The following is a 17,290-nucleotide window of genomic DNA, read 5'->3' as shown; positions in this document are numbered from 1 at the left end:
GATGTAAGACTTACAGAGAATTCATGGTGAAATCGCCAGAAGCAACATTTTCAGAAAATGGACACAGAGAAGGTTTTCTGGTTGCAGCATCCAACCTTCATCATGATCTTGCCTTTACACAAAAGGAAAAAAACTCAACAACAACAACAGAAAAACCCAAGAGGCTTGGAAGTCCAGCTAAAAGGAAAGCAACGAGGGATAAAGTAACAGCAAAACGCTGGAATACTGGTCCTTGAGAAGATTAAAACATACAAATCAGGGTTGAGCCAACAGTGAGTCATGATGAAGGAGTTCTGCAATCAGTTCGGCAGTGGCAGCCGGTGTTTTTTCAATGAAAGAGAATGAAACAACCTCTGTGGAGCCGAGAGCTGCACGACAGTGTGAATATACTCAGCACCACAGAAGCGCACACTTCAGACTGGCTGAAGTGGTGGGGTTCCACAGATTTTGCCACAATTTTTTAAAATGGAGAAGAAAACAGAGTACACCACAGGCAGCACAGGTTAAGTGCTATTTTACAAATAAATAAGCAGGAGTACATAGTCATACACCCCATTAACTGCCTGTGGGTAGTAAGTAATCACAGTGTAAAAGGTCTCTCACTGAGCTGCTGTCCCTAAGTCTGAAAGCCACTGACTCAACGCCCCCTACACCCGCACGCCAATTATCTACGTCAAAAGAGGAAGAAGGGCAAAATCGACTCCGTATCTTTAAGTGTGGCGGGAAACTGATGAGAAGAAACTAGTTCTTAGTAATAAGAAAGAAGCATCTATGAAAGCAGAAATCCAGGGCAAAAGTACAAAGGACAAGGCCCCTGAAGATGCAGGCTAGCCTCCCTAGCCCACACCCTAGCCCACACTCATCCCCCAGCTCCCAGCAGCTCACACTCACTCCCGAGCCCACACTGCCTCCTGTCTCATCAAGTCTGAGATTCCTAGGAGGCAGCCAAGCAGAGTTCCCGCCTGCCCTGCGCCAGACCTTTCCCACCACATCATCGCTGCTCCAGGCTTGTCTCCATCTCCACAACTGAGTCAACCAAAGCTCACCGCAGAACTGCCCGTGTCTTCCGTCCCCCCCGCTGCCAGCCACGCTGGAACCACCATCGGCACTCGGCTGCTCTTGCTCCCAGACCCTCAAACTGGACTGTGACAAACTTCAAGCTTTGACCCATATATTTAAGGAATCTCAAACAGCTAAAATGTTATATATACCGTGAATCTAAATGGTTACAAAAAATGTAATTTCTGACATATTGTAAATACTGGCAATTTTAATCCGACTCACACTTTTACAATTATATTCAAAGGAATCTAAATACCACTGCAATAACTTTCATAATCATCAAAATATACAGATGGACTTTCCTGTACTGCTGGATATTCTCTCAAAAGGATTTTAACCTAAAATAGCTTTATGTTCAAAGCCTCTTTCAACAAAACTATGGGCTCTAATTGAGATTTCAGGATTTTTTAAAATATCTTATGACCATAGGATCTAAGTGTTCATTTTTTTCTTCTGAATTATCATTATAATTTTATTAGCACACAACTGATCAAACCAAGAAATTTTACAAATTTTCAGAGGTAATTGAACATAATTTTATTGAAATTGCATCCTTTAATGAGATGAATAAACTGTCTTTTCCCTCCTAATTGATGTATGTGATTACTGTTAGAATGAGACAAGTTTAATTAGCATCAATTTGTTCTTATTTTCCTTGTCCTTTTTTTTTTTAATGTAAGCACTGAGAAAGTTTGTTCATATAGGTGTGAATGGAAGAACAACCTTTGCTACAGCACTGTCCCGACATGCTCTAAACTCCCTCAGCATTTTAGCCAAAAGTCTATCATTAAAAACAACTTTTAAGAGAAAATATTTGCAAACAAAGCACCTGACAAGGGATTAATCTCCAAAATGTACAAACAGTTCCTGCAGCTCAATATTGAAAAAGCAAAAACCCCAATCAAAATATGGTGAAAGATCTAAACAGACAGTTCTCCAAAGCGCACATACAGACGGCCGACGAGCACGCGAAAATATGCTCGACATCACTAATTATTAGAGAAATGCAAATCAAAGCTATAAGAAGGCATCACCTCATACCGGCCAGAATGGCCATTATCAAAAAAATCTACAAACAATAAATGCTAGAGAGGGTGTGGAGAAAAGGAAACTCTCACACTGTTGGTGGGAATGTAAATTGGTACAGTCATTGTGGAGAACAGTAACAGTTTTAGTTTTAAAAAACTAAAAATAGAACTACCATATGACCCAGCAATCCCACTCCTGGGCATACATCCAGAGAAAACCAAAATTCAGAAAGATACATGCACCCCAATATCCACTGCAGTGCTATTTACAATAGACAGGAAAGGAAGCAACCCTAATGTCCATCAACAGAAGAATGGATAAAGAAGATATGGTATACATACATACCATGGAGTATTACTCAGCCACAAAAAGACATGACACTGTGCAATTTGCAGACAGGTGGATGCACAGAGAGACTGGCATACAGAGCAAAGGAGTCAGAAAGAGAAAAGCATTGTATAGTATGGTTAACGTGGAAGCTAGAAAAATGCTACAGATGAGCTTATCCGCAAAGCAGACACAGAGACACAGACACACAGATCCTATGGATACCAGGGAAAGAAGGGGGAGCAGGAAGAACTGAGAGATTGGGGCTGACGTATATATACTACTGTGCATACGATCTGGAGGAGGGCACGGCAACCCACTCCAGTATTCCTGCCTAGAGAATCCCATGGACAGAGGAGCCCAGCAGGCTACAGTCCACAGTGCGGCACAGAGTTGGATACGACTGAAGGGACTTAGCATGCATGCGTGCATGTATCAAACCGGTAACTAATGAGGACCAAACTCAGAGCACAGGCAACCCTACTCAATGCTCTGTGGTGACCTACACGGGAAGGAAATCCAAAAAAGGGGGCATGTATGTATATGCTTAGCTGATTCACTTTGCTATACATTACACAGCAATGTTCTGTACAGTGTTCTAACACAACATTATAAAGCAACTATACACCAGCAAAAATTAATAAAAAGAAAAAGAACTTTTGATAGTCTAAACAACTGCCAATTTGATTGGGTCCGCTCAGACGGTAAAGCGTCTGCCTGCAATGCGGGAGACCCGGGTTCTATTCTTGGGTCGGGAAGATCCCCTGGAGAAGGAAATGGCAATCCACTCCAGCACTCTTGCCTGGAAAACCCCATGGACAGAGAAGCCTGATAGGCTATGGTCCATGGGGTCACAAAGAGTCGGACACAACTGAGCGACTTCACTTCACTTCCTTCAATTTTATAGAAAGTAAAGACGGGAAAACCACTAGAGTTACCAATGACACTGTGATCCAATCAGAGTTAAATCATTTTCTCCTAACCAGTAACAGTATTTTAAACTGTCCCTTTGCCCAAGGTGAAGCACAAAGGAAGATGAGGCCCCGGTCAAAGGCATGCCTTTCTTCGGCAAAGCAGAGGAGTGAGATTGTGAGAGAAGAGGTGGGAAACGATGACTTGCGATCTCAGATCAGTTTCAGGACGGTACACGGATGCTGGGAAGCCAGAAGCCGATTCTCTGAAACATACCCTCTTGCCCAGGCACCACTTAGAGAGTACTGAGGTCCTTCCAAGGTACCAGATACCCCAGTTTGACAGCAGTGAACCCAGGGGGCCCTGGGACCAAAGATTCTCTTAAAAATGGACTTTACATCTTTTGATTTGCCGGCCACTTTTACCCACTCACCTCACGCTTACAAAAATACAGCTGCATCTCGTCACTGTGGTCTCCTCTCAGGTCCCGCCTCACCCCTGATCCTACAGAAACGCACTGGCCGTCTCCAGGCCCCTGCACCGCCTCCAGTGCCTCCCACCGCGGGCCCTGGCACCCTCCCTTCCTTCCGCCCGGCACGTGGCTGCCCCCACGCATTCCCACACTTCAGCTCCAGCGTCACCTCTGACCACCTGTCCACGTGACCCACCGCACTCATCTCTCCCACAGCAGTTGAATTACTGATAGTTCTTATTATAAACATAACTGTTTTGCTTTATTTACAGTAATGTCTGGCTTCCCTACTGCACACAAGCAGGTCTTAGTCAAAGTGTTGTGTTCGGCTCCTAGCACCGTGATGACCAACAGGTGTGTGTAGACAGAACCGAGCGTGTACAGCACGGAGCGTGCAAGGACGTCACAGGAGCGTGAAGCTGGGACGGGGGGTGTCTCCAGAGCTTTCGGTGCAACTTCATTTTCAAACAAAACCGTATTATTAGAGAGTCCAGATACCCCAAATGTCAAAAAGAAACATTTCTCACAGGTATTATTAAATACATAAACACACATTCCAAGACGTGAGACAGCATCCAAAGCGGGCAGGGAGCTTTACCCGGATTCGCTCCCATCCTTTCCTTACCTCTGTTCTTGAGACTGCTCCTCTGTGTCGTCTTCAGAATCACCCTATTGAGAAAGAACATGCTTTAGCAGCTGTTTCAGAGAAACACACCATCTCCCAAAAAACAAAAATAAAACCTTCTTCAAATCCCGCAAGGGTGATGAACTTGTCTAAAACAGTGCCTGCCACACAGCACACACTCAATAAACACTTACTGAAAAGAATGACACTATAATGGTGCACTGACAGCCGGAGCCCACCAAGTGATTCCTCAGATGCACACTGCAAGCAGACGGTCTACCTGTTTAAGACTGCCAGCAAAGCACGGTCTCAAAGCTGGCAGGACACCACTCTCCTCTCCAAAAGCCTTTTCTGACGTTCAAGCTTAATCACACCAAAGTTTAATGATAATTAAAATCCCCAAATATAAAAACTGTACTGAATAGCTCAGAATCCCCTATATGAACACCCTATATATGTCGACTCCGACATAAAAAAGCTGACCATGCTATGAATGGCATAAACACTGAACTCCGATCCACTTCCAAAACCTCTGCGACCTACCATGCTACACTGTGGCCAGGAGACATGCACCAAGAGGGTGAAAAGACAAGGCACTTGCAACAGGAGCAAAAGGGCAGGTCCACTTCAGCGCTGCGCGGGCGAGTGCGGGCACTCACGCCCTTGGCTTCTGTCCTCTCCCGAAGCCGCACCGTGGGCGGCTTTCTACCCAGCCCTCCTCTTCCTCCGCACCCCAGCCCCAGCCCCCCGCCCTGCCGGCCGCCCTGCCCCCGGCCGCCCTGCCCCCTGAGCCCAGACCTCCATGCACTGACGCCCTCTGACTGTTAACCTGCTCCTGGAGCCACAGGGCCCAAATCCCTGTCTATAGCCCCAACCTCTCACTCAAACACGTTTACATCAATGCCCACCCTCCTATGAAAGCTGAGGCTCAAACAAGCTAAGTCAGACCCCACAGGATGGGAAGGACCAGTTAACTTAGCTGCAGCGCCACCACCAAACAGCTCCAGGGTCTGCACACCATCTCCCGGAAACAGCCACACCAGACTCGCAACGTCAGGGGTCCCTGCCAAGGGCCCACTCATGTCCAGGAGGCCCTCACACCCCCTGACCCCTGGGCAAACCTGTCACCCCCAAGCAGAGGATCTGTCCCCTCAGCAGACCTGTCCTTCTCCACCCCTTCTGCCTGCAAATGAGCCCGAGCCACCAGCGCCCAGGCCTACATGACCACTGTAACGGCTTTCCAGGCTATGGAAGGCTGCTGCCTTTCCGGGACGTGGAAAAAGGAAACCCTCCTCTACTGCTGGTGGGAATGGGGGTTACAGAGAGTATTACAGAGGTTTCTCAAAAAACTAAAAACAGAAGTACCATATAGGCAGCAGTTCCGCTTGAGTATGTATCTGAGAAAAACAAAAACACTGATTCGAAAAAGATACACGCACCCGTGTTCACAGCACCTCTATTTCCAAGAGCTAAGATATGGACACAGCCCAAATGCCCATCAACAGATGAACGGATGAAGATGTGATACACACACACACACACACACACACACACACACACACACACAAATGGAATACTACTCAGCCATAAAAAATGAAAATAAGACAGAGAAAGACAAATACTGTATGATATCACTTGCATGTGGAATCTAAAAAAAATTACAACTAGGGAATACAAAAAAAACACGCACTGACATAGAGAAGAAACTAGGAGTCGGCACAGGAGAGGGACAAGATGGGGGCAGAAGAATCACCTCAATTTATCTAATACTGACATCAGTTATACCTCAATAAAAAAAAATTTAAAGATTGCCACTGAGTCTGCATACAAAATCAGACAGAAGGAGAAAAGATATCTATGTTAACACATATACGTGGGATTTAAACAATGGTGTAGATGAACCAAGTAAGCAGAGCAGGAACAGAGATGCAGAAATAGAAAACGGACATGTGGCCACGTGGGGTGGGGAGGAGAGCAGGTGGGAGGAATCAGGAAATTAGGGCTGACAAATACATACACTACCATGAGTAAATCCGATTGCTAGTGGGAAGCTGCTATATACGCAGGAAGCTCAGCTCGGTGCTCTGAGATGACCTAGAGAGGGGGGAGGGTGGGAGGCTCAAGAGGGAAGGGATGCGTGAATACGTATAGCTGACTCTTCACCACTGGAGACACGGGTTCAATCCCTGGATCAAGAAGATCCCCTGGAATAGGAAATGGCAACTGGCTCCAGAGGAGGCTGGAGGGCTACAGTCCATGGGGTTGCAGAGAGTCAGACATGACTGAGCAACTGAGTACGAACACACACACACACACACACACACAGCTGATTCACTTCATTGTACAGTGGAAACTAACACAGTATTGTAAAGCAATTATACTCCAATAAAAAATAATAATAAAATTTTAACAAATAAAAAGACTGCTGCACTCAACCCATCCTGTGTGTCAGTCCCTGAGTGGCCCATCTTCCTCAACATCAGTCATTACTTACAGAACCCGGCAGTCAAGGTCACCACGTTAATCTCTGCTCAAGAACCTGGCTCCAAGCTCCTGAACTGGGAATTGAGCAACCGACACTTGACTTTGACACACTCACCCCAATCTCTACAGCCACACTTCAGCAGGGTTCTGGCTCCCATTCAAAACACAAGCATAAAACATGCCCCCTTGTGACAGCAGGACTCTAAGTGGACCACAGCAAAGAAATAGAGGAAAACAACAGAATGGGAAAGACCAGAGATCTCAAGAAAATTACAAATACCAACATTTCACGCAAAGATGGGCATAATAAAGGGCAGAAACAGCAGAAGAGATTAAGAAGAGGTGATAAGAATACACAGAACTATACAAAAAAGGTCTTATGATCTAGATAATCAAAATGGTGTGCTCACTCACCTAGAGCCAGACATACCAGAGTATGAAGTCAAGTGGGCCTTAGGAAGCATCACTACAAAGTTACTGGAGGTGATAGAATTCCAGCTGAGCTATTTCAAATTCTAAAAGATGATGCTGTGAAAGTGCTGTCCTCAATATGCCAGCAAATTTGGAAAACTCAGCAGTGGCCACAGGACTGGAAAAGGTCAGTTTTCACTTCAATCCCAAAGAAAGGCAATGCCAAAGAATGTTCAAACTACCGCATAATTGCACTCATCTCACACGCTAGCACAGAGAAGGCAATGGCACCCCACTCCAGTACTCTTGCCTGGAAACTCCCATGGATGGAGGAGCCTGGTAGGCTGCAGGCCATGGGGTCGCTAAGAGTTGGACACAACTGAGCAACTTCACTTTCACTTTTCACTTTCATGCATTGGAGAAGGAAATGGCAACCCACTCCAGTGTTCTTGCCTGGAGAATCCCAGGGACAGGGGAGCCTGATGGGGTGCCGTATATGGGGTCGCACAGAGTCGGACACGACTGAATCAACTTAGCAGCAGCAACAGCAGCACATGCTAGCAAAGTAATGCTCAAAATTCTCCAAGCCAAGCTTCAACAGTATGTCAACTGTGAACTTCCAGATGTTCAAGCTGGATTTAGAAAAGGCAGAGGAACCAGAGATCAAATTGCCAACATCTACTGGATCACAGAAAAAGACAGACAGTTCTTGCTTTTTGTTAGTCTCCTGCTTTATTGACTACACCAAAGCCTTTGACTGTGTGGATCACAACAGACTATGGAAAATTCTTCAAGAGATGGGAATACCAGACCACCTCACCTGCCTCCTGAGAAATTTGTATGCAGGTCAAGTAGCGACAGTTAGAACTGGACATGGAACAGACTGGTTCCAAATCAGGAAAGGAGTACCTCAAGGCTGCATATTGTCATCCTGCTTATTTAACTTTTACGCAGAGTACATCACGCAAAATACAGACTGGATGAAGCATAAGCTGGAATCAAGACTGCCAGGAGAAATATCAATAACCTCAGATATGCAGATGACACCACCCTTATGGCAGAAAGTGAAGAACTAAAAAGCGTCTTGATTTCTGAAAGTAAAAAGAAGAGAGTGAAAAAGCTGGCTTAAAACCCAACATTCAGAAAATTAAGATCATGGGATCCAGTCCCATCACTGCATGGCAAACAGATAGGGAAACAACGACAGACTTTATTTTTGGGGGCTCCAAAATCACTGCAGATGGTGACAGCAGCCATGAAATTAAAGGACGCTTGCTCCTTGGAAGAAAAGCTATGACAAACCAAGACAGCGTATTAAAAAGCAGAGAGATTACTTTGCCAACAAAGGTCCATCTAGTCGCAAAGCTATGGTTTTTCCAGTAGTCATGCATGGATGTGAGAGTTGGACTATAAAGAAAGCTGAGCGCCGAAGAATAGATGCTTTTGAACTGTTGTGTTGGAGAAGACTCTTCAGAGTCCCTTGGACTGCGAGGAGATCCAACCAGTCCATCCTAAAGGAAATCAGTCCTGAATATTTATTGGAAGGACTGATGCTGAAGATGAAACTCCAGTACTTTGGCCACCTAATGCGAAGAATTGACTCACTAGAAAGACCCTGATGCTGGGAAAGACTGAAGGTGGGAGGAGAAAGGGACAACAGAGGGTGAGATGGTTGGATGGCTCACCAACGTGACGGACACGAGTTTGAGTAAGCTCCAGGAGTTGGTGATGGACAGGGAAGCCTGGCATGCTGCAGTCCATGGGGTCACAAAGAGCATGACTGAGCAACTGAACTGAACTGACGTGTCCATCCCAAGCTCCCTAACTATCCCTTCCCCTCATCCTACCCCCTGGCAACCATAAGTTCATTCTGAGTCTGTAAATCCCTGTTTTGTAAAGAAGTTAATTTTATCATTTCTTTCTAGATGCTACATATAAAGGATATCATACGATATATCTTCTCTAACTTCACTCAGTGACAATTTCCAGGTCCATCCATGCTGCTGCACATGGCGCTTTCATTCTTTTTAATGCTGAGAAACAGTACACTGCATACATGCAGCACATCTTCCTGATTCGTTCCTCGGCTGATGGACATCGAGGCTGCGTCCATGTGTTGGCTATTGTAAACAGTGCTGCAGGGAACACTGGGGCACACGTATCCTTTTAGATCATGTTTTTCTCTTGATACTCGCCCAGGCGTGGGACTGCAGAGTCATATGCCTACCTTGACCTCTTAAATTAAAACTGTAATTCCTATTGTCCAAATCTTCCTCCAGTCTGCCACCACATTATCACTGATGCCCTTCTAACAGACTACATAACTTACAATTTTGTCTACTTCTCATTTATTACCCATGTGCCTCCATTAAACAGGCAGCTCAGTGCACGCAGTGGTTTTCTTTCCTTGTTCCCCGTGACAGCCTCAGCACCTCAAACAGTGCTCAGCCCACAGTATGTGTGCATAAATGTCTGCAGGGCTAAGCACAATCTGTTTCCTAAATACTAGTGAGCACTGCCCCATACCTGTCAGAAGGCTATTATCAAAAAGACAAAAGATCACAAAGGTTGGAGAAGATGTGGAAAAAAGGGAACCCTCGGGCACTGCCAGTGGGATGTACCGTGGTGCAGCCACTATGGAAACAGTACGGAGGTTCCGCAAAAAATTAAAACCAGAACTACCATACGATCCAGCAACTCCATGTCTGAGTATTGATCCAAAGAAACTAAAACAGTAACTTGAAGAGATATATAATAGATAGATAGATATACACATCTAAGCTCACTGCAGCATTATTTACAGTAGCCAACACAAAGACTCAACCTAAGTAGTAATCTAAGTGTCCACTGATGGATGGATGGATGAAGAACATGTGGTATGAAAACACACTGGAATATTACTCAGCCATATTAAAAAAATGAAATCTTGCCATTTGTAACAACATGAACAGACTTTGAGGGCATTATGCAAGGTGAAATAAGTCGAAGACCAAATTCCGTATGATCTCGCTTCATTTGTGGAATCTTTAACAAAACAGAACAAAAAAAACAGAACACCAAGTTCACAGATACAGGGAACAGATTGGTGGTTCCCAGGGGCAGGGGGACGGGGGTTGGGCAAAATGAATGAAGGATGTCAAAAGGTGCGGACTTCATTTATAAAATGAGTAATTTGTCACAAGGATATAATGTAGAGCCTGGTGACCACAGTAAATAATATTGTACAGCATATGTGAAATTGGCTGAGAGTAAATCTTATAAGTTCTCATCACAAGAAAAAAATGTTTGTTACTAGGTATGGTGATAGATGTTAACTAGACTTATTGAGACTTCCCTGGTGGGCCAGTGGTTAGGACTCCAGGCTTCCAATACAGGGGGTGCGGGTTCAATCCCTAGTTGGTGAAGTAAGATTCATATGGCGTGGCCAAAAACTAAAAAATAAATAAAAGTTAACTAGACTGACTGTGGTGATCATTTTTCAGCAGCTCCAAGTATAGAATTATTATGGTATAAACCTAAAACTCATGGAACATTTTATGTCAATTATAGCTAAATAAAAATTTTTTCCAATTAAAAATGTTAATAGCAGTAGATATAACTATTTTTTTAAACTCAATTAAGCAAATTTTTAAAATTTGAAACTGAACATCCATTTATTTCTCTCAGACATGGGCACTTTATCAGCACCACAGTATTTTTCTGGTCAGACGGTGCTAAAACTCACAAAGGAGCAAGGGGGCCAAAAGCCCGATCTCACGCTGAACGTCTCCAGGGTTCAAATTCCATGACTGCTGCGTGCTTATCACCTTGGACAAGTTACTTACCCACTGTGGGGTCTCAACTTCCTCATCTGAAATCAGCTCTCAACACTTCATAGCTTCCGGAGTCTTAGCATGAGTCAACATCCGAGGGTGTTATAGAATGGGAAAGACTAGAGATCTCTTCAAGAAAATTACAGAGACACCAAGGGAACATTTCATGCAAAGGTGGGCACAATAAAAGACAGAAATGGTATGGACCTAACAGAAGGAGAAGATATTAAGAAGAGGTGGCAAGAATACACATAAGAACTGTACAAAAAAGATCTTCATGAGCCAGATAATCACAATGGTGTGATCACTCTCCTGGAGCCAGATATCCTGGAATGTGAAGTCAAGTGGGCCTTAGGAAGCATCACTACGAACAAAGCTAGTGGAGGTGATGGAATTCCAGTTGAGCTATTTCAAATCCTAAAAGATGATGCTGTGAAAGTGCTGCACTCAATATGCCAGCAAACTTGGAATACTCAGCAGTGGCCACAGGACTGGAAAAGGTCAGTTTTCACTTCAATCCCAAAGAAAGGCAATGCCAAAGAATGCTCAAACTACCACACAATTGCACTCATCTCACCTGCTAGCAAAGTAATGCTCAAAATTCTCTAAGCCAAGCTTCAACAGTACGTCAACCGTGAACTTCCAGATGTTCAAACTGGATTTAGAAAAGGCAGAGGAACCAGAGATCAAACTGCCAACATCCACTGGATCACAGAAAAATTCAGACAGTTCTTCTTTTTGTTAGTCTCCTGCTTTATTGACTACACCAAAGCCTCTGACTGTGTGAATCACAACAAACTACGGAAAATTCTTAAGAGAGATGGGAATACCAGACCACCTGACCTGCCTCCTGAGAAATCTGCATGCAGGTCAAGAAGCAACGTTAGAAACAGACATGGAACAACGGACGGGTTCCAAATAGGGAAAGGAGTACATCAAGGCTGTATATTGTCACCCTGCTTATTTAATTTATATGCAGAGTACATCGTGTGAAATGCCGGGCTGGATGAAGCACAAACTAGAACCAAGAAGGCTGGGAAAAATATCAATAACCTCAGATATTCAGATGATACCACCCTTATGGCAGAAAGTGAAGAACTAAAAAGATTCTTAATGAAAGTAAAAGAGGAGAGTAAAAAAGCTGGCTTAAAACTCAACATTCAAAAACCTAAGACCATGGCATCCAGTTTCATCATGGCAAACAGATGGGGAAATAATGACAGACTTTATTTTCTTAGACTCCAAAATCACTGCAGATGGTGACTGCAGCCATAAAATTGAAAGACGCTTGCCCCTTTGAAGAAAAGCTATGACAAACCTAGACAGTATATTAAAAAGCAGAGACATTAGTTTGCCTACAAAGATCTGTCTAATCAAAGCTATGGTTTTTCCGGTGGTCATGTATGGATGTGAGAGTTGGACCATAAAGAAAGCTGAGCACAAAAGAACTGACGCTTTTGAACTGTGGTGTTGGAGAAGACTCCTGAGAGTCCCTTGGACTGCCAGGAGATCCAACCAGTCCATCCTAAAGGATATCAGTCCTGAATGTTCACTGGAAGGACTGATGCTGAAGCTGAAACTCCAGTACTTGGGCCACCTGATGCAAAGAGCTAACTCATTTGAAAAGACCCTGATGCCGGGAAAGAGTGAAGGTGGGAAGAGAGGGGAACAACAGAGGATGAGATGGCTGGATGGCATCACCGACTCAATGGACATGAGTTTGAGTGAGCTCCGGGAGTTGGTGACGGACAGGGAGGCCTGGTGTGCTGCAGTCCATGGGGTCACAAAGAGTCAGACACAACGGAGTGACTGAACTGAACAACTCGAGGGCTTTTAAACAATGCCAGCAGTATTCATCCCATGTTAGTATTTTTTGACGTTAACAGTGGAATCTGATGTAACCAAAAATAAAACTCTATGACAAAAAGCTTTCCAAATACTAGGCGGTGCTTCCTGGCCTGGAGCAAGAGGCTATTTCCTTAGTACCTGAGATACTCTGCCATTTCCTGTTTCACTTTTCCACTGATTTCCGTTATCTACACACTCAGGCTTGAGAGGGTAAAATAAACAAGCTGTGGGATTTTTAAAGGCAAAAACATTTCTTATTCAACACTGTACTATCTGAACCCAGGTCAGCTCTTTGCTAGATGGACCAACCAGGCCAGAAGAGCGTGGCCTCCCCATCCCATCCCACCCCATCCCAAACCAACACGCTTCTGGACCAGGTAACAGCTGCTCCTCCTCAGCAGCCATGTTCAAGGCTCAGACCCTTAGGAGTGAGGCTTCTCACCCCAGCAAAGGCTGAAGAGACTAAATTAATAAATTCTAGATTGCCCTTCTTGTGCCTAGAACTAATAGAAATGTGATTATTAATAATAAGAACTCAATGTCTAAGATAGTCCATCAATCTTTGAGAAAGACTAACCTCCTAAACAGGGAACTAGAAAAGACACTGACCACTGCTCCTCTTTCAGCAGGAAGAACCCCTGAATGCCCCACAATGGGGCCACCAAGCGTAGACGCCCAAACTCTCTTAAGGGAAACCCAATTAGGGCAACAAGGCATACACAAGAGAAAGAAAACAAATCCATACCCTCAAAGAACTCAAAGAGGTAAGAGAAATGTAGACAGTGCCAATGCCAAGGTAGGGGTCAGGAAGGACTGGTCTTGGATAGACGGCAAGGCAACAGAATTCATGGTTCCATTCAACAGACCCGTGTTGGGCCTGGCTAGCCAAGGGGCAGACGAGTGTCCTGGAGGAGCGAGCAAGGCCATGGACAAGGTCAGATCACAAAAGGCCTCAGGCCCAGAACAGGTCAAATGGTTCACAGGGAATCCCGGAAGTTTCTGACCTTGGAGGAAGAGTAAGAAGGGGCACACAGCAGTGTCTCGCACACACGCAACTACTTCTTGACAATAAAATATTTGACAAAAGCATTTGCTTGGGAGTTGGCATGGTGAAAGCCTGGATGAAGCACAATCAGAGGAGAGGGAAAATTCTGTAAATCTAACTGTAAAATAACATGTTTTCTTCTCCCTTCTTGTTATCAACACAGATCAAGTTTTACTGTCCTTAGACCAAAATATTTTACAAAACAAGAGTATATAACAAAAAGATATGAATAATATAACTTACCTATGCAATTGCTGGGCACATAATAAATGTGAGTTGCTCAGTTGTGTCTGACTCTTCAACCCCATGGACTGTAACCTGCCAGGCTCTTCTGTCCATGGAATTCTCCAGGCAAGAATACTGGAGTGGGTTGCCATTCCCTTCTCCAGGGGATCTTCCTGACCCAGGGATTGAACCCGGGTCTCCTGTACTGCAGACAGACTGTTGCAACAGTCTGAGCCACTATGCAATTGCTAGGCACATACTACTGCTCAGTTATCTGCACTGGCTCAGCCCCTTCAAAGCAGGAAAGCTGTTCCACACTCTCCAGTGACCAAATATAGGGGTCAGATGAGAATACTGCCACAATAATAGGAAACCTGTATTAAGCACTAAGTTCAAGGCACTTAATCGGCACAAAATCCTGAGATCAGCACCACTATTAACCCCATTCTGCGGATGAAGAAACAGGATAGAGAGGCGGGAAGAACGGAGCCCCGAGTCAAACCCTGGAGGTCTGGCAGCTTATAACAACTCAGTTATATCTGGTTTTACTAATGATGCATTATTCAAGTTCTTGGTCCGTTAAGAGAGCCATTAGAAAAAGAAAAAAAGAAAAAAGGCCCAATTGACAAAAAAACATTTCCAAAAGAGAGAACTGTGCAAATGACAAGTGTCGGCCAGTGTTAGTATTCAATTTTGCAACACCACAGCTTCGGACACTCCTATCTTACCAACCACTGACAAATCTTAGCTTCCGAAGCCATCTTTAAGTCTTCCTGAAAGCAACCCAACTTACAAATTCATTAAGCAGAAAACCTTCAAATTTAAATAACACCTATAAATAGTCTACTTTGAGCTGACTCCATAACACATATGAGGGGAACTTTTTCTGAAAAAATTCAAACTACTTTGAAAAGAATTCCCTAAAAATAACTCTCTTCAGAATTCTCTGCAGTTTACACTTACACTCACACACACACACACACACACACACACACACACACACGAGCCATTGAGACAGACATGCAGCTTAGATAGATAAATACAAATAGACCCACATCTATCCCTACCCCTACCCAGGTACATGCACGGTAAAACAATTTCAAAAAAATACACATACACACAGAGATGAAATATTTAGAAAATGATTTTGAACATCAGTTTCACTTTCATTACAGCTTTGATCAAAATAGCTTAGGTATAAGCGCTCCTATAGTGAACATGCCAGAGGGACAGCTTCTGAAATTCTAACACTATTTTACCAAAACAAACTATATTATACATATAAACAAAACCAGAAATTAAGAATTAAATAAAATCACTTTTGAGCCTATAAATAAAACCCTTCATCATATCAGAGACTGACATTTCCACCTCTGAGGACAGTGACTGGGCCTTCCGCTACTGCTGTAACAAATGAAAGTCTATAATTTACTTTCCTTTCAGTCTGGGTTGGCTGTCAACACTAACCAGTTAAGAGGTAGAGGGTACAATTGAGTAAAAATGCAAATATGTATAGATATACACCAGTGCTTCTCAACCCAGGCAATTCTGCTCCCGAGAGACATTTGGCAACGTCTGGAGACATTTTTAGCTGTCACAAATTGGGGAGGAGGGGGGGAGGGACAAGGGGGAGAGAGAACTAAGAGCCACTGGCATCCAGTGGATAGAGGCAGATGCTCTAATGGCGTGACAGCACGCCAGCCGCCCACAATAAAGAATTCTCCAGCCCCAAATGTTACTAACACCTCTGTGGAAAACTCTGATATACACAAATATGACCATACTTTATTTGTTAAAAGTAAATATGTCAAATGTTAAGTATGGTTCTCTCATCAGGAACTGAATGATTTCTATTTTGTTCTTTTTATCTTATTGCATTTTTTAACACTACACATTCGCCATTTACAATGGGGGTGGGGGGGTGGGGATCCATTTAGGAATAAACTTTTAAGAGGACAAACTGTTTGATCCCTATCCCGACAGGAGTTTTTCTCCAAGGACTGGTCTTATGCAGCACCCTGGCCTTCAGCGAAGGGTCAGGAAATTTTTCCTCTAAAAAATTACCTCTCCACCTTGAAGCTGTTATTCATTAGCACTGTATTAAAACGAATATTCCAAATACCTAGCAGCACTCCGAAATGTAAAACTGCACAGCGTCACCAATTTCCAGCTACACATCCTGTTTTCTAAACAGCCACAAGAGACAACATAGAATTAAGTGCTACCACCAATGGAGGAAGTAATGAACATCCTCAAAACTATGGCACACAAACTGACTATTCCCTGAGGATTCAAAGCACTCCCCCACGTACCCAAAACATGCTTCTCCCATGCTGTGCATGCATACTGTCGCTGCTCAAAGACACTCAATATCACATTTAAATATGTACATCTGCAGTCAATGAAAATTTCTCCTGAAGTTAAAAAACCTTAAACACAAAGGCTTTGCTGTACTCTATGGCAGTGGTAAATTCTGGATGATGCCAAATGTCCAACCAATCTTTACCAACGACTTTTCCACGTGCCATCATTATATCGCATGGGGTGGGAGTGGGGGCCTTAAATTCGAGTTCTTAACAAGAGGCTGTATTTTAACACAAATTAAAGGGACTTGGAAAAGATCCAAGATCACCATCCTTTAAAGTCCCATCTTCATCCAAACAAAGCTACTTAAGGCCAATGGCAAGGACCGTTCACTAACATTTCTGCAATCAACACTGCATCCTCCGGTGGTCCTCAGGCACACAGCACGGCTCACCGAGAGATCAGGGCACGGGCCCCTCGCCCACCCTGGACCACAGCCGGCCGAGGGGCCCGCCCTGTCCCTGGGCACCGGCGCCGCGAGCCGCGGCCCTGCTGAGGTGGCCTCGGCTCCCACCTCCTGAACTTGGGGCCGGCGTGACTCACGCCCTGTCACATGGCGCGGGAGGAGGCCGCGCAGGCCACCGTGGCCAGGTGTTCAGGCTCGGCCCGACCGTTTATTTGTCTTGCAAAGTGGCCCAAGCGCCCGCGCCGCGGGGGGGCCGCGGCCTCGGAGC

The 17,290-nt window shown here is 44.5% G+C and overlaps 1 protein-coding gene across 1 annotated transcript in view; it reads right to left on the bottom strand.

Moving 5' to 3' along the window:
* TMEM131L (transmembrane 131 like) overlaps positions 1 to 17,290 on the bottom strand; it is a 173,321-nt gene that overhangs the window by 155,017 nt on the left and 1,014 nt on the right. The window contains 1 exon segment of the mRNA XM_070386671.1: positions 4,428 to 4,471. Within this exon segment, the coding sequence (XP_070242772.1) occupies positions 4,428 to 4,471 (44 nt within the window).

Source organism: Bos mutus, chromosome 17, assembly GCF_027580195.1.
Source record: "Bos mutus isolate GX-2022 chromosome 17, NWIPB_WYAK_1.1, whole genome shotgun sequence".
NCBI lineage: Eukaryota > Metazoa > Chordata > Mammalia > Artiodactyla > Bovidae > Bos > Bos mutus.
Note: the sequence above shows the minus strand (reverse complement) of the source record. Positions and strands in the feature narration are given on the sequence as shown.